The 26,269-nt window shown below is 50.9% G+C and overlaps 1 protein-coding gene and 2 long non-coding RNA genes across 11 annotated transcripts in view; 1 reads left to right on the top strand and 2 right to left on the bottom strand.

The window, feature by feature from the left end:
- The first annotated feature begins 130 nt into the window (after positions 1-130).
- Positions 131-26,269, top strand: part of MUC1 (mucin 1, cell surface associated) — a 30,500-nt gene continuing 4,361 nt past the window's right edge. Inside the window, exons 1-15 of one of the 6 annotated variants that reach the window (XM_083591071.1) lie at positions 164-503; positions 8,296-8,996; positions 9,362-9,438; positions 11,763-11,896; positions 13,116-13,306; positions 13,685-13,758; positions 14,124-14,257; positions 15,642-15,832; positions 16,211-16,284; positions 16,650-16,783; positions 17,994-18,184; positions 18,572-18,645; positions 19,011-19,144; positions 20,176-20,366; positions 22,167-22,242. In XM_083591071.1, the coding sequence (XP_083447197.1) occupies positions 443-503; positions 8,296-8,996; positions 9,362-9,438; positions 11,763-11,896; positions 13,116-13,306; positions 13,685-13,758; positions 14,124-14,257; positions 15,642-15,832; positions 16,211-16,284; positions 16,650-16,783; positions 17,994-18,184; positions 18,572-18,645; positions 19,011-19,144; positions 20,176-20,366; positions 22,167-22,242 (2,437 nt within the window). In that variant the 5' untranslated portion in view covers positions 164-442. Of the gene's footprint in view, positions 504-8,295; positions 8,997-9,361; positions 9,439-11,762; positions 11,897-13,115; positions 13,307-13,684; positions 13,759-14,123; positions 14,258-15,641; positions 15,833-16,210; positions 16,285-16,649; positions 16,784-17,993; positions 18,185-18,571; positions 18,646-19,010; positions 19,145-20,175; positions 20,367-22,166; positions 22,314-26,269 lie in introns of all 6 variants that reach the window. The other 5 variants (XM_083591070.1, XM_083591075.1, XM_083591074.1 and 2 more) reach the window with 5 other exon arrangements.
- On the bottom strand, positions 4,619-16,643 carry LOC310751966. 4 transcript variants are annotated; one of them, XR_014542733.1, is made up of 8 exons: positions 16,317-16,643; positions 15,749-16,091; positions 15,224-15,353; positions 13,791-14,215; positions 13,223-13,565; positions 12,698-12,827; positions 5,965-6,036; positions 4,619-4,936 (listed from the first exon to the last, which is right to left on the bottom strand). It is a non-coding gene; the product is annotated as an uncharacterized lncRNA (long non-coding RNA). The 4 variants fall into 4 exon arrangements; XR_014542734.1 differs by lacking the exons at positions 15,749-16,091; positions 16,317-16,643 and having other exon boundaries at positions 13,223-13,557; positions 13,785-14,215; positions 15,224-15,646; XR_014542735.1 differs by lacking the exons at positions 15,749-16,091; positions 16,317-16,643 and having other exon boundaries at positions 15,224-15,646.
- LOC310751992 lies at positions 19,160-25,433 on the bottom strand. The gene is made up of 3 exons (XR_014542766.1): positions 24,393-25,433; positions 19,629-19,858; positions 19,160-19,527 (listed from the first exon to the last, which is right to left on the bottom strand). It is a non-coding gene; the product is annotated as an uncharacterized lncRNA (long non-coding RNA).

Genomic DNA, 26,269 nt, shown 5'->3' with positions numbered 1-26,269 from the left:
AATTGGGATCTAACACTTTCCAGGGTCGTTTTAGTATTCAAATTAAGCTCCCAACATGCTGCAGCTCTTGACCTCTCCCGTATTTTAGCTCCCCTATGACTCCCCCACAAGGCATCCCCAAACTGAAAGCAAACCTTCCCTTCCCCAGTGCGAAAACAGGTGAGGCAGGAAAGGAGCAGCCTTTTCTCTCTTCAAGGAAACAGCTCCCCAGGGGCCCGTGTTTCCTTCTGAGTGCTCAGCCCAGCCAGTCCTGTGGGAGGTGGCCTCCCTCCCCGCCCCTTACCTGTGCTCAGGTGCTTCTGCTATAAATTCTTACCTGGAGGCGCTCACTGGCAATCCCTGATCGCCCTGCCGCTCGGTTGACCTGCCTTGGGAGTTTACAAAAGCCCGTGACGAAGTGTGCCTCGGACACCTGTCCACCCCACATCCCCGGATCCTTGCCATGGAACGGAATATCCTGCAGACGGTCGCCCTGGCCTTGATGCTCGTGGCATTGTGCCCAGGTGAGCAGATGGCAAAGTGGGTGGCTTGGAGCTTCGGGGGGGGGGAGAATGGGGAGGGAGACCAGCCCCACAGATATTGTCGGGCAGGGGCAAAAACCCATGGCAAATCTTGTGCTGGACGTTTGTCAGGCGAGGCGATTACAAAGGGGTGTTGGGCACCTTTTGCAGGTGTGTCGAAAGGGAGAATGGCAGACGGGTGTGGCTGGAGAAGGTGGAAGGAAGGAGAGTCGTTATTCTAGGGAACGGTGTGCTCTTTCTATGTGGAGGTGGGCTGGATGTTGAGGGGGCCTCGAGGTTAAGACCTGAGCCTCCTTCAGGCTGGGGGGGGGGGTTTTGGTGGATGTATCCTGCTACATGTCATTGCCACAATAATAATTCATTAGCTGTGGATTTATACTGGGCTGTCCGGACATCATTCTGCTTAGTTGTTTTGCAATGCTTGCCCCCGTGCTGGGAGCAGTGCTGGGTTACTTAGGGCACCAGCAAATCAGGGGCACCTCAGAAAAGGAGGAATTTTTGGGGGAAAGAATTTGACATTTGAAGAAGTCACCACGGGAAAAAATCAAGACTTGGTTAGACTTCTTTACATTTCCTTCCCTCTCTTTTCTGCATTTTTCTGCTCTCTTTTGATTACTTATTCCCCACAAAACCAGGGGGGTGTCCTACTACCAGTGATCGAAATACTGCGAGGAAATCAGATCGTAAATCTGTGTTTTGTTTTGCGTCATTTTGCAGATTTTATTTTACGGTTCAGCATTGTTTGTATTTTGAACCGCATATGGTGAGGGGGCACCATAATCATTTCAGTGCTTGGGGCCTCTAAGTGTCTTCATCCCTTCCTGGTTAACATGGGATTGCTGTCCAGAGGGGCCCTAGGCAGAATCACGAAATCCTAGAGTTGGAAGGGACCCCGAGGGTCATCTAGTCCAACCCCCTGCGACGCAGGAATCTCTTGCCCAAAGTGAGGCCGAAACCCATGACCCTGAGATTAAGAGCCTCATATAAAAAGAGAGAGAAATTAAGAGCCTCGTGCTCTACTGACTGAGCTATTCCACCAATAAAATAAATGCAGACATTTGTGGTATAAAGTTTCAGGATTTCAGCAGGTGAAGTTACAGGATATGCACCAACTCTTCCAGGCGTGGCCGGGATCGGGAGTGGAATGCCCTATAACAGCCCTGTACCAACATAATCATGAAAGTACAATTTTTAAAAAATGAGATCTGGAGAGGGTCCAGTTTTGTAAGGAGATCACTTTAATCTCCAGCTCATTTGTTATCGTTCCTGAGCACAGGAATGTAGATGAAAGGAAAACAAATCAGGGGCATGGGAGAGTGGGCAGAGGCCTTTTGAAGTATTGGCCTCTTTTCCAGGAAAACTGATCCTACAATAAATCTGTTGGCCTTCAGGTGCCAATGCTTTAAAGTGTCTCTTTGTTGCTTAGGTTAGGCGGGTTTTTTACTCATATATATATATGAAGGCATAATTAGGGTTCCTTAAGGAATTTGATCTTAGGAAGCAGGTCTATCTAGCTTGGTCTTACCTACACGGGCTGGCAGCAGCTCTCCAGGTTTGTAGGCAGGAGAGGTTTCCAGTCCTACCTGAAGATTAAAAAAGGGGTGTTCTGCAGGCAAAGCATATGCTCTGCCACTGACCTGGAGCCCTTCTTTTAAATATAATAGTAAGATTCTAGTCCTCATGGTTATGAAAAAATGGCTGCTTTTAAACAGGAACATATGAAGCTGCCTTGTACCATCTAGCTCAGCAATGCCTACACTGACTGGCAGCAGTTCTCCAGGGTTTCAGGCAGGAGAGATTCCCAGCCAATGCCGGGAACTTGGGTCCTTCTGCTTGCAAAGTAAATGCTCTGCTCCTGAGCTATGGGTGCTTGCCAGCTCTAATGCACATCCCTAAGGCGCGAGAGGAGCGGAACATAGCGATCCATCAAGTTTCGCACTTCCCTGAATGTGGGCATGCAGGTTTCGGCTAAAAAAAGAGTCATTTAAAAATGCTATTTGGAAAGAAAATGTATTTAGAAATGTGGAAGTTGAGATGGTTGTAGCCAATGTTAAATCCTAATCAGAGTAAGCCCATTAAAGTTAATAAACAGGAATGACTTAGGTTGGTTAATTTAAACATGTCTACTGTGAGAAAATTAGGGTTGCCATATGTCCTCTTTTTCCAGGACACATCCCCTTTTTCATGGGTAGAGTTGTCATAGTGATCCATAGTTAAAAATGGAAGTCGGCAAATGTGTCTTCTTTTTTGCTCTTCAAAATATGGCAACGCTAGGCGGAATCTACTTGGATGCAACCCAACGTATGTTTAAAAGAAAAATGCATTTCAAACATATCTAAATATGGATTTCCATCCATTTTTAAACACACACACTGCAGATTAATGCAAAAGCAGGAGTGCAGGGATGTCTATGGGGACACCAGAGAAAGGGGAAGGAAGGGCTGTAAATCAGACCGATCCCAAGGCCAAACAGATTTTCCTGCTGCAACAAGGAGGAAGGCTTTTCGATAAGGAGAACTGTCCTCCCTTTAGAGGAGGGAGAGAAACAAATTCTGACTCAACCCAAACTGGGAGTGTGATGGGATTGTCAATAACAAACCTTGTTAAGACAAACAAGCTTTCCTCTGGTACAGTACTCCTGGACGTGGAAGCTCTACCAGCTGGTTGTCTATTAGGGCTGTAATGCTTCAGCTAAGGAAAAAGCAAAGGCTGCTTTTTGTGGGGCTGTGGGGAGATTTCCCCTTCCCACTGCTTTCTTCAGAGCCTCCCTAGTGCCCCCTACAGGTGTCATTTTTTGTGTATTCATGATGATCACCAGGGCCGTTATGCGTGCAGGGGCGGAGGGGGCGGTCTGCCTCGGGTGTCATCACTGAGGGGGGTGACATTTGACGTGCCGCCCACCCGCGACTCCCAAGACTACCTTGAGCCGTCAAGGGAGGGGGGAGCTGCACCCCCTTGCCGGAGGCCTTCCCTCCCTTCCCCTTCGTTTTGACAGTTCAGGGGAGGCTTGGGAGTCGCAGGCGGGTGCCACGCCGTATGTCATTCCACTCCATGATGACACCCAGGCTGCTTCCTGGGGGAGCCTCCCCCGAGCCTCCCCTCCCTGTCCAGGAAGCAGCCTGCCATGGGTGGCTTGCTCCACCCCCCCCATGGGCAGCTCGCTCCCTGGGACGCTTGCCCTACCCCATGGCCCCGCCCCCAATGTGCACAGCTCCGCCTCTTTATGCGTGACCCTGTTTTCAGTCCTGTTTTTTATGCCTGCAAAAGTTTCGGGGCAGACATCGTCCTTCATTTCCAACCAGTGCATGCCCCTTAAACTTCCTGCTGAAAGCCTGTCACCGCGATCATTTTCCTCTCGGAGTGATGCTGGATGAAGATTTTTTGAAGCCCCAAAAATCCAGCATTCTTTGTGTGGGGGAGGAAGGGGGAATGACAAAGGTCCAGGAGGCTGATTCAGACCGTGGGTTCATCTAGCTCAGCCCTGTCAACACAGACTGGCAGCCTCTCTCCAGGGCTTTAGACTGGGGGGTCTTGCATACCTTCCAACATTCCTATGGTGAAAATAGGGACACCCTATTCAACAACAATGTGGGACCTTCTGCATGCTAAGGCTATGCAGGCGCTCTGTCACTGAGCCACAGCCCATTTCAAGCCCAGACTGACAGGTACAGGTTCTGGCCATTTCCTGCCCTGACGCTGCAAACATGCATGCCAGAATCCCTCCCAATCGAGCCAATTCTGGGGTTTCCTGGCCCCCAAACCACACTTCTGGCAGATGCCCCACATTTCAAGAGGGATCGGGAGAGGCTGGCAATGGTTTTCAGCAGACAGAACCAACTGTGGCCATCTGAGGTTTGATCCACCCTGGTCCCAGAGGTGTTGCTGCAATGTGCTGTGCTGAGATGGAAGGACTCTGGAAAGGAAATTGCACAATCCTTGGGTCATTCTCGCCATCAAGGGTATGCCCAGGCCTCTGCCAGAGAGACCAAGCTGACTGCTCTGGACCGGTCTACGGGTGTAGGTTCCAGAGGAGGCCAGCAAGCAGAAACTGCTTACGGTTCACACTGGAATAGGTACAGTTTCGGTTTCCTATCCAGTTCTCATTTTTCCAATCTTTTATTTGATTTGTTGTATCTCTAGGCCACTTTTCGATCAAGTGAATCTCAAAGAGGTTCACAAGCAATAAATAGCAACAACATAATAAGACATAACAGATCATCACAAATACAGTATGAATCATATAAAATAATGAACAAATCATCAATCAAACCAGCACTGTTTTTCTAGAAAAAGAGGTGCCAGAACTCACCATGAACACGTACCTCGTTCTCTTAGTTCTCTTAGTTAAAATGGCAATGACGCCCACCTGAGAGGTGCCGGAACTGAGTTCCAGCAGGTTCCAGCTGGAAAAAAGCCTGGAATAAAACAATTTGAATTTGCCTATCATACATTTTTCGGTTTATTTGCACTAATAGATGCATTTTTATGCAGACCTGACCCTAGTACATGCACTTTTATGCCTATTACTTGCATGGAGATCTGCAAAACTTGAAGAACTGCAAATTTCAAAAGATGCTGGGTTTCGGTTTGCCAATTACTGTAGAAAGTGTAAATTACAAAACTTCACTTTTAAATGCAAACTGAATTCGCATTGCTTGGCCATCCCTTTATGGGAGACACGGGGGGGGGATGCTTTTGGGTTACGTTCATCAAGAGTAGATAGCTATAGTTATCCTCCCACTACAGAAATCTTAGTCTGTTCATCACTGAGCATTGTATCAGGGGCAACCAACATTTGACACCCTCCAGATGCTGTGAATCACAGGCGTTCCAAGTGTCCCTATTTTCCAGGGAAATCTCTGATTTAGAGAAGCCATCCCAGTTTGTGATTTGAATGTCCCGGAATGTCCCACTTTTCCTTAGGATGTCCCTATTTTCATTGGGGAAATGTTGGATGGTATGGAATTATCCAACCCCCCGAGCCGTCTGAGGGCAATCCTGTATAGGGAAGGGTTTTTTTAAAATGTTTAATGTTTTATTATGTTTTTATATATGTTGGAAGCTACCTAGAGTGGCTGGGGCAACCCCGTAAGATGTGTGGGGTATAAATAGTAAAATTATCATTATGAAATGGGGCGTCCCTATTTTCATCGCAGAAATGTTGGAGGGTATGGAATCAGAGAACAGTAGAGTGCTTCTGAATACCAGTTTGCTGGGAATTGCAACTGCGGAGAGTTGCTGTTACACTCTGGTCCTACTTGTGGGGTTCCCAACTGGTTGGCCACTGTGAGAACAGGACACCAGACAAGATGGTCTCTTTCTGCCTGATTAAGCAGGGCTCTTCTTAAGTTCTTAAGGCCTGGCCAGGCATGTTAAAAGCAGGAGGCTTTTTGGAGCAAAACCCGAATGCTCTTTGGATAAATGACGCCACTTCCAGACTCACAGCGGACGAGGAAGCCTCCAGGATGATGCTGGCCACACACGCCTGTTTTTGTGCATGCCATCTGCCAGTCTCCTACAAAAGCAAGCACAGGGCAGAGATCAATAAAGAGATGTCACTCTTCCTTGCCTATGTCGTATCTCCCTGCCCTTGAGCTCCCTTACAGTTTGGACTGGACGTGGCTGCACATGCTCACTCGTTGCCTAGTATTTTAAGTTTCCCTGCACCTATCAAAGAGGCAGCTGGCCTGGTGACTATACACAGCTGGTATTTTCCTCAGGATTTTTGGAAGCAGTCCAGCGTTAGAAAGATAGACTGATTACCCAAAACCGTTCTTTTGAATGCGCCATCCTTATATCGCTCCATCTAGCCAAGTGGAACCTGTGGCACTCCAGAATGTCTACAACCTCCCACCATCCCTGACCACTGGCCATGCTGGCTGCAGGGGCTGATGGGAGTTGGAGTATAACAGTGTCCAGGCTCCCCATCCCTGTTTTACACCTAAGTGCATTTCATGTGTGATCCCTGATAGGTTGGAACACGTGTCTATGACAGGGGTCCTCAAACTACGGCCAGCGGGCTGGATCTGGTCCGCCAGGGTTCTACACCCGGCCTGCCCGGCAATTGCCACCGCCGCCCGGTATCTTTGGGTGCAAGGGGCAGGGAGGCAGGCTCCCCCCCCCCAGGCCCAGGGGAAAACCCTATTGCTGCTGCTGCCGCCGCCACCTCACGGGCCAGGCCAGCGACCCCTCCGCCCGCCCGCTCTCTCTCGCCACCACCTGCTCGCTCTCCCCTCACAGGCCTTGGCCGGCTCCACCTACGCCCACAAACGCCACCCCTTCGCGCGAGACCTGCGAGACCTAGTCGCCTCCCCTTGCCAGGAACCCCAACAGAGGGAGAAGGGTGCATGTGGTTGCGCATTTCCATCCTCCTCCTGCCAACCGGGGGTGATTTCTAAGGGATCCCTTTTCCAGCCCGGCTGGAAGGAGGCGGGTGGCCTGGGATGACGCCCCGCAGCTCCCTGCCTCCTCTAGCCGGGCAGGGCCGGATCAGCTGGCACACAAGCTCCCTTTCCCCCCTCCTGCAGCCCTGGTGGTGGTGGTTTTTCCCAGGCATGTGCAGAATCGCGCTGCGTCCGGCCCAGCCTGCAGATGCATGCACCCGTGCACACACTGGCTCCGTTCAGGCCAGCAGCCAGGAAAGGGAGCAGCCCCACCGTGAGCCTGGCTGGCACCCCTTGGCCAGCCAGTCCCCACCCTTGGAAGTGGCACCTTCGCAGGGGCCTGGAAGGCAGAAGGAGAGAAAGGGATTCGAGATGGGTGGCAAAGCAGGTCGGAGGAGGGAAGAGTGCGCGCACGTTTGGCACTTGTGAGATTTTGCGCTTTAGGGAGCATTCACACGCACACCTACGATTGCGCCCGCGGTCCGAGGGAACGTGTTCGGCTCCTGCCGGCCTCCACTTGACGCCCCACAGCCTCGACGCTCACGTGGGGCTTTGCGGGCCCTCTCACCTCAGGCAGGTCTGTGGGAAGCCTGTGGGCCCCTCAGGCTGTTCGTGGACTACAACTCCCATCAGCCCCCACCAGCGCAACCTGGTAGCAGTGAATGATGGGAGATGGAGTCTACGAACAGCCCGAGGGCCGCTGGTTCGGCTTCCCCAGGGTAGGGGCCGGGATGCTGAAGCAAGGCTTTGTTTGCTGGTTGGATTTTGGGTTCTAGCTAGGCAGGTCTAGCTGGTGGATTGTTGTTTTTGGGAAGGGCTCAGTATGGGCTGTTTTAGCTTTTCACAGAAAACAAGCAGAAGTGGGGCCTTCTCAGGCTTACAATGGGGAAGACAGCACTAAAGGAAAAAGGAGAGGGAGGAGGTAGAAAAGCAAACCTATTTCTTCATGACTGAGTTCTTGTAATGAGCAGGTGGAACGAGCCAAAAGCTGCTTGCATCACTTGCTACGACTAGCAGTGACAAATATTGACCATCTCATTAGCCAAAAGCAGGCCCATACTTCCCACTGAAATACTTATAAGTTTATGTTGATTAAAATCGTTCTTCATTTTAAATATTGCATTGTTTTCCCTGTTTTTTGTTCACCACAAATAAAACATGTGCAGTGTGCATAGGAATTCTTTCATATTTCTTTCAAACTATAGTCCGGCCCCCAACAGTGTCTAAAGGACAGTGAACTGGCCCCCTGTTTAAAAAGGTTGAGGACCCCTGGTCTAGGAGATGGGTAGGGATAACAGGCAGGCCTCTTCACCAGCCACAAATCCCTCAGGTGTTCCCCCAAAGTAGGTTATTAATGAGATTTTTTGCTATCTTCCCTGTGACCTCAAAAGTCACGCCAAGCGCCGATTCAGCAAATGATTCCTCCCCAACCACGGGAAGCTCCACAACAATTTCCACATCTGGAACCCCACCAACAACGTCCTCCACAGAATCCTCCCCCACAACAACCACCCCTGGGGGAACCACGGAATCCCCTGAGACGGAAACCTCCACCGCCTCCATGGAGGGATCCTCAGAAGAAACGTCAAGGTCCACAGCAATTTCCCATAGTGGAACCCCACCAATAACATCCCCTACAGAATCCTCCCCGATAACAACCACCTCTGAGGGAACCATGAAACCCCATGAGCCGGAAACCTCCGCCACCTCTACAGAAGGATTGAGTGAAATCTCTACATCCACAGAAGAAATGACAAGGTCCACAGCAATTTCCCCAAGCGGAACCCCACCAATAACATCCCCTACAGAATCCTCCCCAATAACAACCACCTTTGAGGGAACCACGAAATCCCATGAGACGGAAACCTCCACTGCCTCTACAGAGGGACCCGGGGAACAATCTACATCCTCAGGAGAAAATGCACGCTCCACAGCAACTTCCCCACCTGGGACCACCCCAACAGCAGCCCCGACTGAGCCCCCTTTGACGAATTTCAATATCACTTTCCACATCGCAATGGATTATACTGACGACCTGAGGAATCGGTCCTCCGAAGCATACCGCAGCCTGACTGGGAAAATCGGGAAGATGGTAAGCTCTGTGGCCTTTCCAACCCCCTGGGGGAGGGGGCGCAGGGGAGGGGGAATGCTGCCCCCCAGCCTCTCAGGATGGTGAAGGGGTGGGGCCTGCTCATCTGTAAAGAGTAAGGCAGGTATCTCTCCCCTTCCCCGGAGCTATGAAGGAGTCGGGGAGCTGCATCCGAGGTCCCTCTAGACCTTGGCTTAATGGTGATTGTAAACCCCTTTCCGTGCGCGATCTCCTCTAGCTATGACTGCCCCACACTTTTCCCTCTGTGACTCTGTATCACAGGGGAGGGCAGAACCAGTCAAGGACTGGGCCCTAGAAACTGAGTTTATCTCCTAATACAAAATGCGTACCTCCCCTTTCTTCCACAGTATGATGACATTTACAACTGCTCTACGTGCCCTGCTGAATATGGGACATATCTTGGATTCACTGTGAACGGATTCAGGTATGGAAGGTGGATTAAATGAGGGCTGGTGAAAAGTGTCATGTTGGGTTTTCTGGTTCTCACAAAAACAAGAGCAGCTTAACTGCACCCACCTGCTCCCAACCCTATGCTGACTACAAGGGTCTCATTCAGAACAGCTTGTCCTCTTTCCGTAGTGCTGCAAAATACAGCTCTTGCTGCTGAAAGCTTAAGAAATGCCTTCACCATGCTCTTCAGTATCCTTTAGTGTTGCCCAATTACCTGTAAAGTACTTCAGAGCCACATGGAAACATGAAAGCAAGCTGCCAGGGCTAGGTTGGTAGCTCTGTTCATTGAATGCAAGAGCAGTAAAGGGGTCCCAATGCCAACCAAGTGTAAACTGTTTAATTATTATATTTAATTTTACTGTTTACTATTAGATTTGAATGAATTATTGAATATTGCTTTATTTGATATAAGTTGGGGGGTTTTAAGTTATTTTGAGTTTTTTGTATTGGATCAGATTGTTATTATTAATGTTTGATGTTTTTTAATTATTTTTATATGCGTTGGAAGCCACCCAGAGTGGTTGGGGCAACCCAACCAGATGGGCCAGGTATAAAGAATTTATTTATTTACTTACTTACTTACTTACCTACCACATGCATGCTGAGGCATAGAGCTGAAGAGAAGTAGCACCACAATCCTCAAACTGGGGTGTGCACTTCTGCACAGGAATCCCACCCGCACTCTGTTCAAATCCACATCTTCCATTTAAAGTGTTATCATGTCACTTTAAACTGTCATGGGTTCCTCCAAAGAATCCTGGGAGCTGTAGTTTTTTACAGGTCTTGAGAGCTGTTTGGAAGTCCCTTTTCTCCTCCCAGAGCTACAATTCCCAGATTTCCTTGGGGAGAGGGATTGGTTGTTAAACCACTCTGGGAAGGAAACAGGAGCCGCCTAACAGTTCTTGGCACCCTTAAGAACCTGCAACTCCCAGGATTCTTTGGGGGAATCTACGTCTCTTCTGTGTAGTATAAGTTTGCTGTAAATGGATGATGTGGAGAGATGATAGATGATAGATAGATAAGTTGTGTACCTTCCTCCTGGGATTACAGGATGGTTTACAATATAAAACCACAAAAATACATAACATACTAACAAACAAAAGCAATAGAAAAATTTAAAAGGCGAGATAGATGGTTTAATTAACCAAAGGCCCAAGATAAGGGGAATATTGTTGCCTGGCACTTAAATATATGTGATGAAGGTGCCAGGTGAACCTCCTTAGGGAAAACATCCCACAAGCCTACTGAATCTCTCACAGAAGAAGGGCCTCAGATGATGATCGAAGGGTCCAGGTTGGTTCCTATGGGAAGAGGCAATCCTTGAGACCTGTTGTGTCTTTATTTTCTTACATTAATCATGCTTCTTAATATACAAACATGCCTTGGAATAATTTCAGCTCAAAATTCATTGGATATGGCATCTGTGTATACCCACTCGTACACAATTTGGTCTGAAACATACAGTTTCTCCACTCACTTTTGAACAGTCACATTTCAAATCCAACATTTCCACTTTGAATATGAATTCTCTGCACCACCACCGGTACAAATCATAGTGATGCAAGGGAATTGAAAATTCACTTAGTGCAACCCCATGCCAATGTGCAGTAAATCCACGGCCACAGCATTGTTGATAAGTGGCACTCTCCACAATAACCCCAACAAAGAGGGGTGAAACAGTTTCTGAATCAGCAAGTTCCACTATTGAAAGACTTTCAGGGTTGTTTCTTTCGGGCCAGGCACTGAAGGCGTGTTTCCAAAAACCATTGTACAACATTGAAGTGCCATGGCATGCTCAACACAGCCAAGCACTACATTCAAGGGCCAGAATGCAGAATGCTCAGTGGCAGAGCATCTGCTTGGCATGCAGAAGGTCCCAGGTTCAACCCCCAGCTTCTCCAGGTAAGGCTGGGAAAGACCCCCGGTCTAAAACCCTGGAGAGCTGCTTCCAGTCAGTGCAGATGATACTGAGCTGGGTGGACCAATGGTGCAGCTCACCATATAGCAACTTCTTGTTTTCCTCTGTTTCTGCAAAGCATGCGTGTTCCTCCACTGCAGGGGGATGGAATAAAAGGCCCTTGAGGTCTCTTCCACCTCTACAATTCTGGTTTCATGCCAATTGATGCTCAGCCAGAAAACAATCCTCTCTGGCCGCGTTCCCTGGCAAAGCCAGAGATTTAAACCGAGGACCTTCTGCATTAAAAGCACTTGCTCTACTGCTGAGTGATGGGAGTGTGGGGCTGTCAAGCTGCATTTCCAGATCCGCCAATGCTTCTCTTTTCCCTTTCTAACGTACAGAAGTGGTTCAGTGGTGGCAGATACAACGGTACACTTCGAGAAAAGCACAGATGTTTCCGCCGGAGTGATCAGAACTGCTATGAGCAACGCAACAGAAGGCCAATGGCAGGGTCTCAACCTGACTCAGATTGAAGGTGAAGGGGTGAAGGATGAATAGTGGGCAGCTGGCTACTACAGCAAAGCATCCCTCAAGCTGTGTCTGCGACACACGACTCAGAGCCTCTTGTGCAGCTCCAGGCACAGAATTCCCTTCCTGGAAGTCTAGGCAGGTTTCCAGCCCTCAGTGCTGAAACTGGGATGATTTCTGTAGATTAATATGCACACCACAGATTGCATTATGCAAAACAAGAGCATGATGCTCAGGCAGGAAACACACCAAATATTTAAGGCCTTTTGGTTGGACACCAAAGTAGCACTCAACCTCTCCATCTGTTGGCACAAGGATTTCTCCCTGCACAGGAGAATGCTCTCCTCTCACCGCGCCCCTCCTGAAACTGCTCTGGGGGTTCCCCCCAGACCTCTGGAGCAGATCTGGAGAGGGCACAGGCTTCACTTGGGCAGGGAGGAAGGAGAGGGGGAAATGTCCCATTGAGCAAGCAGCAAGCCTTGCGAGGACAGGACGCAACAGCTGCATGCCGCCCGTTTCAGCTTGCCCCCAGGTATCCTGGGAATAGTGCTTGAGCGCTCACAGAGCCATGATTCCCTGCATCCTTAGCAAACGGCTTCGCAGGATCCTTGCCGATAACCTATGCATTTAAACATATGGTGGGTACAGAGCATGAGGAATGTAGTGAGGTTGCAGAATCCAACTTATTTTACCACAGATGATCTACCCAGTGAGCTATAGGTCTTCCCTACAGATTTCCCTTTCCTTCCCAAAGGGAGAGGAGTAAATGGACATGGAGGGGACTCCCACCGGAAACACCCGTTCCTACCTACACATTCCTTCCATTGCGGGGTGATGGTGGGCTGGAAGACCTGACTGTGGAGGCAGCTTCCGGGTCTCCTTCCGGGGGCTCCTCCTGCTCCAGCTGGGGGGCCCCTCTCGCCCCATTGGCCTGCTTCCTGCTCAGGTGGTGCCCATAGAACGAGCAGAAAGAGATGCTCAAACTTCAACAACCCCCGCAGGTGACTATGTATGGGGATGGAGATCAATGGAACTGAAAAGGGCTGGGAGAGGGACAAATGGAAAGAAGGGGGCTTTCCGTGATCCTGAAAGTAAGACTCCAACCCAAGCTTGAGCACCTCTAGGCACAATCCCTGAGCAGGACAGCAGGCCTGCCTCTTCTTCCTCCGCCACAAATCTTTTCCTTCCGGGAGGGGTCCTAATGAGATCGTTTCCTTTCACCTCAGTGACCAAGCAGGAGACGCCAACGATGCCTTCTCCCACCACGACTAGCACCAGCTCAAAGACAACCACACCTAAGCCTCCCATAGAGCAGACGTTCACCATCACTTACCACATCACAATGAATTTTACTGAGGACTTGTTGGATTCGTCCTCCAAAGCATACCGCAGCCTGAATGAGACAATCGGGAAGATGGTAAGTTCTGTGGCCTTTCCACCACCCTGGGGGAGGGGGCGCAGGGGAGGAAAATGCTGCCCCCCAGCCTCTCAGTCCGGGGGTGGGGTGGGGCCTGTTCATCTGTAAAAAATGGGGCGGATATCTCTGTGCTACTGCAGAGCTATGGGGCTTCCAGGTATTTGACGCAGCTTCCTTGGGATTGTCAGCCCCTATATGCAGTCTTCAATTCCCCCTCGTCCCTGCTGCCCCACATGTTCTCCTCTGTGCCTCTGTTTTCCTGTGGGGTGGGGCAAAGAGAAAGTGAGAAGGGTTGACTTCATCCCAGCCAAGTCTCAAGCCTCAGAAAATGAGTTAATAGCATAATACAACATGCGTTATACCCTTTTCTTTCCACAGTATGAGGAAGTTTTCAACTGCTCGGGATGCCCTGATGAGGGGAAATATATGGGATACACGGTGAATTCTTTCAGGTACGAAAAGAGAATTAAATGAGGACACCCACCTGAGCTAGGTGGGTCGTGGGTCCAGCTGAGTACAGGGCAGCTTGCTGTGTCTCTCTGTGTTTCTGCTAAGCATGTACATGTCTCCACTGCAGGGGGAGGGAATAGATGGCCCTTGAGGTCCCCTCCACCTCTACAATTCAGGTTTCATGCCATGATATGCTCAGGCAGAAAACAATCCTCTCTGGCTGCATTCCCTGGCAAAGCCAGAGATTTAAACCGAGGACCTTCTGCATGCAAAGCAGCTGCTCTTCTGCTGAGTGATGGGAGTGTGGGGCTGTCAAGCTGTATTTCCAGATCCGCCAACGCTTCTCTTTTCCCTTTCCAACGTACAGTAGCGGTTCAGTGCTGGCAGATACAACAGTACGCTTCCAGGAAAGTGCAGGTGTTTCCGCCGATAAGCTCCGCACTGCTCTGAGCGACGCACCTGAAGACAAACGGCAGGGCCTCAACCTGACTCAGATTGAAGGTGAAGGGCTGAAGGATGAACAGTGGGGGGCTGGGTACTACAGCAAAGCATCCCTCGGGCTGTTTCTGCGACACAAGACTCAGAGCCCCTCGTGCAGTTCAAGGCACAGAATTCCCTTCCTGGAAGTCTAGGCAGGTTTCCGGCCCTCAGTGCTGAAACTGGGATGATTTCTGTAGATTAATATGCACACCACAGATTGCATTATGCAAAACAACAGCATGGCGCTCAGGCATCGAACACACCAAATATTTATGGCCCTTTGGTTGGACACCAAAGTAGCACTAAACCTCTCCATCTATTGGCACAAGGATTTCTCCCTGCACAGGGGGACGCTCTCCTCTCACCACACCCCTCATGAAAGTGCTCTGGGGGTTCCCCCCAGACCTCTGGAGCAGATCTGGAGAGGACACAGGCTTCACTTGTGTGGGAGGAAGGAGAGGGGGAAATGTCCCATTGAGCAAGCAGCAAGCCTTGCGAGGACAGGACGCAACAGCTGCATGCCGCCCGTTTCAGCTTGCCCCCAGGTATCCTGGGAATAGTGCTTGAGCGCTCACAGAGCCATGATTCCCTGCATCCTTAGCAAACGGCTTCGCAGGATCCTTGCCGATAACCTATGCATTTAAACATATGGTGGGTACAGAGCATGAGGAATGTAGTGAGGTTGCAGAATCCAACTTATTTTACCCAGTGGCGTAGCGTGGGTTGTCAGCACCCGGGGCAAGGCAAGTAATTTGCGCCCCCTAACCCGTGGATTTGCGCCCCCTAACCCATGGATTTGCCCTAACCCCAGATGTTGCGCCCGGTGCGGCCGGCACCCCCTGCACCCCCCACGCTACGCCACTGATTTTACCACAGATGATCTACCCAGTGAGCTATAGGTCTTCCCTACAGATTTCCCTTTCCTTCCCAAAGGGAGAGGAGTAAATGGACATGGAGGGGACTCCCACCGGAAACACCCGTTCCTACCTACACATTCCTTCCATTGCGGGGTGATGGTGGGCTGGAAGACCTGACTGTGGAGGCAGCTTCCGGGTCTCCTTCCGGGGGCTCCTCCTGCTCCAGCTGGGGGGCCCCTCTCGCCCCATTGGCCTGCTTCCTGCTCAGGTGGTGCCCATAGAACGAGCAGAAAGAGATGCTCAAACTTCAACAACCCCCGCAGGTGACTATGTATGGGGATGGAGATCAATGGAACTGAAAAGGGCTGGGAGAGGGACAAATGGAAAGAAGGGGGCTTTCCGTGATCCTGAAAGTAAGACTCCAACCCAAGCTTGAGCACCTCTAGGCACAATCCCTGAGCAGGACAGCAGGCCTGCCTCTTCTTCCTCCGCCACAAATCTTTTCCTTCCGGGAGGGGTCCTAATGAGATCGTTTCCTTTCACCTCAGTGACCAAGCAGGAGACGCCAACGATGCCTTCTCCCACCACGACTAGCACCAGCTCAAAGACAACCACACCTAAGCCTCCCATAGAGCAGACGTTCACCATCACTTACCACATCACAATGAATTTTACTGAGGACTTGTTGGATTCGTCCTCCGAAGCATACCGCAGCCTGAATGAGACAATCGGGAAGATGGTAAGTTCTGTGGCCTTTCCACCACCCTGGGGGAGGGGGCGCAGGGGAGGAAAATGCTGCCCCCCAGCCTCTCAGTCCGGGGGTGGGGTGGGGCCTGTTCATCTGTAAAAAATGGGGCGGATATCTCTGTGCTACTGCAGAGCTATGGGGCTTCCAGGTATTTGACGCAGCTTCCTTGGGATTGTCAGCCCCTATATGCAGTCTTCAATTCCCCCTCGTCCCTGCTGCCCCACATGTTCTCCTCTGTGCCTCTGTTTTCCTGTGGGGTGGGGCAAAGAGAAAGTGAGAAGGGTTGACTTCATCCCAGCCAAGTCTCAAGCCTCAGAAAATGAGTTAATAGCATAATACAACATGCGTTATACCCTTTTCTTTCCACAGTATGAGGAAGTTTTCAACTGCTCGGGATGCCCTGATGAGGGGAAATATATGGGATACACGGTGAATTCTTTCAGGTACGAAAAGAGAATTAAATGAGGACACCCACCTGAGCTAGGTGGGTCGTGGGTCCAGCTGAGTACAGGGCAGCTTGCTGTGTCTCTCTGTGTTTCTGCTAAGCATGTACATGTCTCCACTGCAGGGGGAGGGAATAGATGGCCCTTGAGGTCCCCTCCACCTCTACAATTCAGGTTTCATGCCATGATATGCTCAGGCAGAAAACAATCCTCTCTGGCTGCATTCCCTGGCAAAGCCAGAGATTTAAACCGAGGACCTTCTGCATGCAAAGCAGCTGCTCTTCTGCTGAGTGATGGGAGTGTGGGGCTGTCAAGCTGTATTTCCAGATCCGCCAACGCTTCTCTTTTCCCTTTCCAACGTACAGTAGCGGTTCAGTGCTGGCAGATACAACAGTACGCTTCCAGGAAAGTGCAGGTGTTTCCGCCGATAAGCTCCGCACTGCTCTGAGCGACGCACCTGAAGACAAACGGCAGGGCCTCAACCTGACTCAGATTGAAGGTGAAGGGCTGAAGGATGAACAGTGGGGGGCTGGGTACTACAGCAAAGCATCCCTCGGGCTGTTTCTGCGACACAAGACTCAGAGCCCCTCGTGCAGTTCAAGGCACAGAATTCCCTTCCTGGAAGTCTAGGCAGGTTTCCGGCCCTCAGTGCTGAAACTGGGATGATTTCTGTAGATTAATATGCACACCACAGATTGCATTATGCAAAACAACAGCATGGCGCTCAGGCATCGAACACACCAAATATTTATGGCCCTTTGGTTGGACACCAAAGTAGCACTAAACCTCTCCATCTATTGGCACAAGGATTTCTCCCTGCACAGGGGGACGCTCTCCTCTCACCACACCCCTCATGAAAGTGCTCGGGGGGTTCCCCCCAGACCTCTGGAGCAGATCTGGAGAGGACACAGGCTTCACTTGTGTGGGAGGGAGGAGAGGGGGAAATGTCCCATTGAGCAAGCAGCAAGCCTTACGAGGACAGGACGCAATAGCTGCATGCCGCCTGCTTGAGCTTGCCCCCAAGTATCCTGGGAACAGTGTTTGAGGGCTCAGAGAGCTATGATTCCCAGCATTTTTAGCAACCTGGTTCCCAGGATCCTTGCAGATATCCCATGCATTTAAATGTATGGTGGGTACACAGGAAGAGGCATGTAGTGAGGTTCCAGAATCCAACTACTTTTACCACAGAAGATCTACCCAGTGAGCTATGGGTCTTCCCCACAGATTTCCCATTCCTCCCCAAAGGGAGAGGAGTAAATGGACATGGAGGGGATTCCCACCGGAGACACCCGTTCCTACCTACACATTCCTTCCATGATGGTGGGCTGGAACGCTTGACTGTGGAGGCAGCTTCCGGGTCTCCTTCCGGGGGCTCCTCCTGCTCCAGCTGGGGGGCCCCTCTCGCCCCATTGGCCTGCTTCCTGCTCAGGTGGTGCCCATAGAACGAGCAGAAAGAGATGCTCAAACTTCAACAACCCCCGCAGGTGACTATGTGTGGGGATGGAGATCAATGGAACTGAAAAGGGCTGGGAGAGGGACAAATGGAAAGAAGGGGGCTTTCCGTGATCCTGAAAGTAAGACTCCAACCCAAGCTTGAGCACCTCTAGGCACAATCCCTGAGCAGGACAGCAGGCCTGCCTCTTCTTCCTCCGCCACAAATCTTTTCCTTCCGGGAGGGGTCCTAATGAGATCGTTTCCTTTCACCTCAGTGACCAAGCAGGAGACGCCAACGATGCCTTCTCCCACCACGACTAGCACCAGCTCAAAGACACCCGCACCTAAGCCCCCCACAGAGAAAACGTTCACCATCACTTACCACATCGCAATGAATTATACTGAGGACTTGTCGAATCCGTCCTCCAAAGCATACAAAAACCTGAATGAGACAATCGGGAAGATGGTAAGTTCTGTGGCCATTCCACCCACCTGGGGGAGGGGGCTCTGGGGAGGGAAATGCTGCCCCCCCCCCAGCCTCTCAGTCCGTGGGTGGGGTGCGGTGGTGCCTGCACATCTGTAAAGAATGGGGCAGATATCTCTGTGCCACTGCAGAGGTATGGGGCTTCCAGGTTTGTGACGCAATTTCCTGGGGATTGTCAGCCCCTATATGCAGTCTTCAATTCCCCCTCGTCTCTGCTGCCCCACACATTCTCCTCTGTGCCTCTCTTTTCCTGTGGGGTGGGGCAAAGAGAAAGTGAGAAGGGTTGACTTCATCCCAGCCATGTCACAAGCCTCAGAAAAAGAGTTAATAGTATAATACAACATTCGTACTACCCTTTTCTTTCCGCAGTATGTGGATGTTTTCAACTGCACAGGATGCCCTGCTGAAGGGAAATATATAGGATACAAGGTGAATTCTTTCAGGTACGGAAGGGGGATTATATGAGGGCACCCACCTTAGCTAGGTGGGTTGTGGGTCCAGCTGAGTATAGGGCAGCTTCCGGTGTCTCTCTGTGTTTCTGCTAAGCATGTACATGTCTCCACTGCAGGGGGGTGGAATAGATGGCCCTTGAGGTCCCCTCCACCTCTACAATTCTGGTTTCATGCCAATTGATGCTCAGGCAGAAAACAATCCTCTCTGGCTGCGTTCCCTGGCAAAGCCAGAGATTTAAACCAAGGACCTTCTGCATGCAAAGCAGCTGCTCTTCTGCTGAGTGATGGGAGTGTGGGGCTGTCAAGCTGCGGTTCCAGATCCGCCAACACTTCTCTTTTCCCTTTCTAACATACAGAAATGGCTCAGTGGTGGCAGATACAACGGTACGCTTCCAGGAAAGTGCAGATGTTTCCGCCGATAAGCTCCGCACTGCTCTGAGCGACGCACCTGAAGACAAACGGCATGGTCTCAACCTGACCCAGATCAAAGGTGAAGGCCTGAAGGATGAACAGTGGGGCCTGGGTACTACAGCAAAACATCCCTCGGGCTGTGTCTGCGACACAAGACTCAGAGCCCCTCCTGCAGCTCCAGGCACAGAATTTCCTTCCTGGAAGTCTAGGCAGGTTTCCAGCCCTCAGTGTTGCTTCTACAGATTAGTATGCTCATTGCACATTGCATTATGCAAAACAATGGCATGGTGTTCAAAGCAGGGAATGCACCATACATTTCAAAGTCGTTGGGTGGACTCCAGCATAGTGCTAGATCTCTTGCTCCATCAGCATGAGGATTTCTCCTTGTGCAGGGAAACGCTCTCCTCTCCCCACACCCCTCCTGAAACTGTTCTGGGGTTCCCATGGCCTTCTGGCCTTCTACTTTACCACAGGGAGCTACAATTCCCAGCACCTTTAGAAAAGTACAATTCCCATAATCCTTCAGGGTATTCCATTCAGACAGGGGTCTCTCCCAGCCTTACCTGAAGATGCCAGGGACTGAACTTGGAACCATCTGCACGCAACGCAGATGAGCCATGGATCTTCCCCACAAATTTTCCATTCCTCCCAAAATGGTCATGGAGGAGACTCCCATTTGAGACACCCATTCATACCCATTCCTGCAGGTTTAAGGTTGGCTTAGCTGCTTCACTGGGCTTCTCCAGAGGCTGATCCTGCCGCAGCTGGGGAGGGCACCTCTCCCCCCACGGATCTGCAGTGTCCAAAGAAATAGCAGAAAGGGACAATAAAACAGGGGGTGGGACATCAACAACACCCTCAGATAGCTAGGAGGACAGAGATCAACAAACTGCTCTTGAATGAAATGGAAAATGGCTGATGGTGAAATGCAATGAAGGGGGCTTTTGGTTACAAAGGTGTATGGAATCCTGAAAATTGAATCAAATCTTGCCCACCTCTAGTACCAATCCCCGAAGAGGACCACAGGCATGTCTCTTTTTCATCAGCCACAAATCCCTCAGGTGTTTCCCTAAAGTGGGTTATTAATGGGATTCTTTGCTATCTTCCCAGTGACCTCAGACGCCACGGAACCCCCCAACCCCCCGCCCTCAACAGCAACTTCCCCCCCGGCAACCACCTCAACGACAACCTCGACTACAACCACTCCCAATCACACAGAGACTGTCCCAGGCTGGGGCATTGCTCTCCTCGTCTTAGTTTGCATCCTTCTTCTCCTGGCGCTCATTGCCTTCCTGATCCTGGTAAGTTTCTCAGCCTTCTTTGCGTGGCAAGTCCCCTCCCCCATGTGAAATGGACACTGGACACATTATTTAAGGTTAATGGGCATAAAAAGGCCACAACTTTATTGATTACAGAATTGAAAGGTATTGGCTTTAGGCATTGGCTCCTATCGACTACCCGGCATGGGGACCGGGAAGGGTTGTCCACAAGCTGTGGGAGTCCTGTTGAAGTACGCCAACTAGGATCCCACGGGTGTCACCGCTCGGGGGCGTGCCAGAGGCCCTTACCTCCCTAGGTTTCCGACAAGGCAACGCCCCCCGGAGTCCTCTACTGGACTACCCCTTTCATTGGGGGGAAGGTGATGGCGCTTCCTTCCCCCCCATTCATTTGCATAACAATTAACCCCTGCCAATGCCTAACCGCCCATACCACGGAAGTTGTGACATTTGCTACGAGGTAGGCGAAAAAACCAAAAGGCTCGAAGTGCGCCAAGTTGGAAAAATTCCTACCAGGCCCCTTGCGGCGACCAACCGAAGTCCATAGCAAGGTCATAGCTAGCTAAGCCTAAGGGTGGGTGGGATGGGAAAAACCTCTCGGCTGGAAAGGGGGAAAGAGGGCGGTCCCTGGGCGTGCCTGGCCTTAAATAGGCTAGGCCCCACCTCCCCGGCCCGCTGATTGGCGGGCCGGGTCGAAGACACGCCCGGGGATTCCCTGTTCGCGCGGGGGGGGGGGGCAAAGGCCAGCCCCCGCGTGTGTGTGGGAGGGATTAGCCCGCAACCCCCTCTCCTCCCAGGTCAGAAATGGCTTTCTCAAAATCAAGCTGGTGGAGGTGAAGACCCACTGGGCCCAAAACAACAGCTCCGCCACCCGCTACATCAACCCGCCAGGCGGCTGGAGACTCAGGGGGCTGGCTCTATATAGACTCAGAGCCAGAGGTGCAAGACTAGTGGGTGTGGTTGGGGCAGAGCCAGTGGACCACCTGGCAGACATGGGGAACATAAGAAAGAACCTGCAGGATCAGGCCTCATGTCTATCTACCCTAGCATCCTATTACTCAGTAGCGAATCAGACGTGCCTGGCAATTTCTAGTCCTCATTGCCATAACCAGAATAAATGAGGCAAAGTAGTGTGCATGTTGTAGATTCCATTGCACAGAACAACAGTGTGATTGCCAGGCTTCGTATGCACCATAGTGCATTGGGTAAAATGAAACATAGAGCTAAATCTCTTGTCCCGTCAACCCTCCTGTCTTCCTTGCCACCCCAGTATATGCCCTTTGGAGGTATACTGCCACGGAACATGGAAGTGCCATTGAGCTGCTGTGGCTAAAGAGCCTTAAGAAGAGCCTTGCTGGATCAGGCCACAAAGACCCATTTATTCTAGCCCCTGTTTTCCACTACAGCAGCCAAGCGCCTGCCTCCCAAAAACTCACAAACAGGGCAACAATAGCAGCAGCTGTTACTTTTTCCCAACTGGCATTCAGAGGTAGAGTGCCTCTGGAGCTGGAGGCTTCCTTTAGCTACCCTAGCTAATACCCTTTGATTGCTAATAGCTCTTTGGCCCCACCTACTAGCGGCATGTCGCCCTCGGAAGGTTGCCCAGAAGGGGATGCAGCCCACTGATGAAAATAGGCTCCCCATTTCTGTCATACGTTGTTACTCAGAAGTAGAACTTGGAATCCTAGAACTGTAGAGTTGGAAGGGATCCAATGGGTCATCTAGTCCAACCCCCTGCTCTCACAGCTCTCTCTCACCTTCCCAATCCATCTCTCCCAGCAACATGACCTTTCCTTACTCTTACTCTTCTTCACTCCCTCCCAGATCATCTACTGGTGTCGACGGAATCACCGGGGGAAGCTTGATTTGCTCAGCAACCAAGACTCCTACCATGTCATGAGTGAGTACCCGACGTACCACACACACGGGCGATACGTTGCCCCCGGAAGCAAGCCTAACCCATACAGCGAGGTGAGCAAGAGTCACTCACCCAACCCAAATCCTGGGGTGCTCTTTAGTGACCCAGGACATAGTACATAGGAATGTTAGAAGCTGCCATGCCCCCGAATAAGCCCATTGGTCCATCTAGCCTAATATTGTCTTCACTGACTGGCAGCGGCTCTCCATGATTTCGGACAGGGGGTCTGGAGATGCAAAGCAAATGCTCTCCTCTGAGCTGTGGCCTTTCCCCTTAAGAGAAAGATTCTAGTCCTCAAGTTTCTGGATGAAGGGCTGATTAAAACAGCATGCTGCTTTATACCGACTCAGATCGTTGGTCCATCTAGCTAAGTGTTGTTTGCACTGACTGGCAGCCCTACCTAGAGATGCAGGGAATTGAACCTGGCACCTTCTATATGCAAAGCAGATGCTCTACCCCTGAGCTACATCCCTTTCCTCAGAAAGAAAGGCCTCATGATTCTAAACACATAGCTCAGTCGGTAGAACATGAGACCCTTAACCTGAAGTTCATGGGTTCGAGCCCCATGTTGGTTGAAAGATTTCTGCATTGCAGGGGGTTGGACTAGATGACCCTCGTGGTCCCTTCCAACTCTACAATTCTATGATTCTATGAAATAGGAATGGAGGAAGCTGCCTTATACAGAGTCAGGCCCTTGGTCAATCAAGCTCAGTTTCTGTTTCCATTCCTAGTGCCTCCCCCACCTATACCCTTCTAATCTAATTCCTCTTCCCCACCCCCCAAAAAAGAAACCCCATAGAAATAGTTAATGGTTTCATGCAGGCAGTCATGAATTTGCCACACTGCACCTACTTGTCACCAGTGTTATTTATGTGGGGCTCTGGGGAGGTGCGCCTAGTAGCTTTCAGGAACAATTTAAAAGCATTCCTGTTCACCCAGGCATTTGATGGCTGAAAGACATTGTTCCTGGCAACCCTGGGTTCACTGTCTGAGGGACTGTTTTTAAATGCTGTTAGAAAGTTTTAACTGTTTTTAGAATTATTATTAATAATAATATGCTGCACATCTGACTGGGCTACCCCAGCAACTCTGGGCAGCGTCCGACACATTAAAAGACATCAAACATTAAAAACTTGCCTGTACAGGGTTGCCTTCAGATGTCTTCAGAATGGTGTGGGTATTATTATTATTATTATTATTATTATTATTATTATTATTATGTGTTTTTCTCACCCTGGGCACCTTCAGAAGGAAGGGTGAGATATAAATTGAAATAATAATATTTTTAAAAACCACCCACATGGACATTAGAGGGACTCCAGGAGTTCAGGCCCCTGCCCCTAAGGAGCTTAAAATCTGAAAAATTGGACAGAAGTTAAACAAACACAGATTTCCAGTCAGGCCCTAAGAATTGAAGGGTTTGGGGCATAATGGGAACTGTCCCAAGCCCCACCATGTTTGCAGGCGAGATGGGGCCGCAAGTCAGTTGTTTGCCTCTGATTATCCCTGCCTGTCCTGCCCATTTCTCTACCCTGCATTACTCCCCCATGTCAGCCTTTACTTTGCAATCCCCTTGTGGGCAGAGACCCTGCTCGCTGAGCGACGTCAAGGGGTTTTCCCTGCAGCCAACATCTCTGCCAGTCATGATGGAGGACACCCTGAAGCCCCGGCCTCTCATCCTTCATGGCACAACGGTTTCACTGCTGCCCTCGAACCCCAGAGCGAGTCTCCCTGCCCTCCACCTCTGCCCCGGAGTTAATCTTTAATGGGGCAGCCGGTGCGAAAGGCCGCAGCTGTGGTCACCGTGGCAACGGCCAATGGCTGCTTCGGCCAAGGCTTCGGCCTAGCGCGCCTGAGGCAGCCTTCGGCCTGTTGCCATGGAAACCTTTTTCCTTCCTCCAAGGCTGAGGCCTGGGGAACTTCCACAAATAACACCCACCCACCCACCCCCGCTTCCTGACAGGCCGCTGACCCTTGAGAACGGTCAGCGTGACCGTCATGGCTGGGTAGGCCATGTTGCCAAGGCGACCTGCGCCAACCGACCCCGGCAGGGCCTCTCGGGCCTTAGGTGGCTCTCAGGGAAGGGGTGGGTGCCATTGAGCATGTGGCAAGGAGAGGCCTGCTAAAGTCACCTCGGCCATGCGCCGGGCCCCGCTCGCTCCCCACAGAGCCGGGTGCATCTGTCCTGTTCCCTACTGCTGAGCAAACATGGGGACGTTGAGCAAATATTTAGCTCGGCACCCTGGGACTGTTTGCAAATCTAGGAGGGGAGAGAGAAAGAGGGAGCAGGGTCAAGCCTGGCACCGCAGGTCCCTGGAATGGCTTCACCCTCCTCCCTCCCGCCCTGTGCCCTTGCTGCAAATGAATACAGCAGGCATCGCTGGTTAGACCGGAGCGGGGGGACATAGTGGTGGTCCCAGGCTAGGACTGAGCCCCTTTGCCCTTGGCGTGGTTGCCTGGGGGTACGTGGCCAGCACCTCAGCTGGCCTGGCCGCTCCCCAGCCTCGTGACTGGGCAATGTTTACACACGACATTGAGCTGCTTGTGATGTTTCTGGCTGCCTTCCAAGGCTCTTTCCTCAGCAGCTGGCTGCTACTCCCAGCGTTTTTAACCCCTCTGGGGAAGCGACATTCAGTGGGGTCCATCTGGGCCCCCTGGACGTTGGGGCAATTGCATGCGTACGGCCCTTTAGTTCAGCTTGCTGCACCTTGGCTTTTTCCGTCTTAAACGGGGATAAGCAAGGCGCTAGCCCTCAGTGTTCCACAGAGGAAGGTGGAAATGCACCTGAGCCCTTTGTTTCTCTCCGTTTCCTCAGCAGAAGAACAGGGGGAAGTGAAGGACGTGGAAGGCTGTATCCAGTGTCTGTGCTACTCAGAGCAAACCCATTGCAATGGATGGCGGTGGCAAACATAGCTCCCCAACGGGTCAACTCTAAGGAGAACTTAGGCCACAACCTTAAGCACTGTCATAGCACTTTAAACAGGCATGGCTTCCCCCTCAAAAAATAATTATAGGAGCTGTAGTTTGTTTGGGGAAGTAAGAGTTGTTAGGACACCCTCCATTTGTCTCCTGGAGCGACAGTTTCCAGAGTTTTCTGGGACTGACTGTTAAACCACTCTATTGATGACTATATTCTACCTCCCCTGGTGGAGGCAGAACTGCTGATGTGCTCAGGTCCCAATAATAATAATAATAATAATAATAATAATAATAATAATAATAATAATAATTTTTATTTATACCCCGCCCTCCCCAGCCAAGACCGGGCTCAGGGCGGCTAACACCAAATATAAAAACAATTGATTAGAATACAGCTTAAAAAACAAAATTAAAATACAACATTAAAATGCAGCCTCATTTCAGTGGAACTCAATGAAAAACTTTTGGGGGGATAAAAGCGCCAAGTCTTCACCAAGGCTAACTATCCAGACTGGTCCTACATGGGCCAGAAAAAAGCCAGGGAAGTCCCCAAATAGGAGTTCCAACACAGAAGGAGAAAGGAAAAAAGAAAGAAAGAGGGGGAGGGAATCAAACTGATTCCAAGCCAAAGGCCAGGCGGAACAACTCTGTCTTACAGGCCCTGCGGAAAGAATTCAGATCCCGCAGGGTCCTGGTCTCATGAGACAGAGCGTTCCACCAGGCCGGAGCCAGTGTTGAAAAGGCCCTGGCTCTGGTTGAGGCTAATCTGACTTCCTTAAGGCCCGGGACCTCTAGGGTGTTGCTATTTATGGACTTTAAGGTCCTCTGTGGGGCATATTGGGCTTCCTATGGCGGCATTTGCTTGGCCACTGTGAGGACAGGGCCACTGGTCGGATCTTGGAGGCCCCTTCTGATGCTCTTATGGGTTACAGTGAGGGAAAGGTCTTGGGTCCATGCCCTCCCAGTGGGCTTCCTTTTCTGATGGACCGCTATGGGGAAAAGGATGCTGGGCTAAATTGGCCTTTGGCCTGATCCAGCAGGGCGTTCTTATGTTCCAACAATGGCCAATCAGACCATCCTGTGAAGCTCA

Source organism: Podarcis filfolensis, assembly GCF_964270895.1.
Source record: "Podarcis filfolensis genome assembly, chromosome: 16".
Lineage (NCBI taxonomy): Eukaryota > Metazoa > Chordata > Lepidosauria > Squamata > Lacertidae > Podarcis > Podarcis filfolensis.
This window is presented reverse-complemented; position numbering and strand designations above follow the sequence as displayed.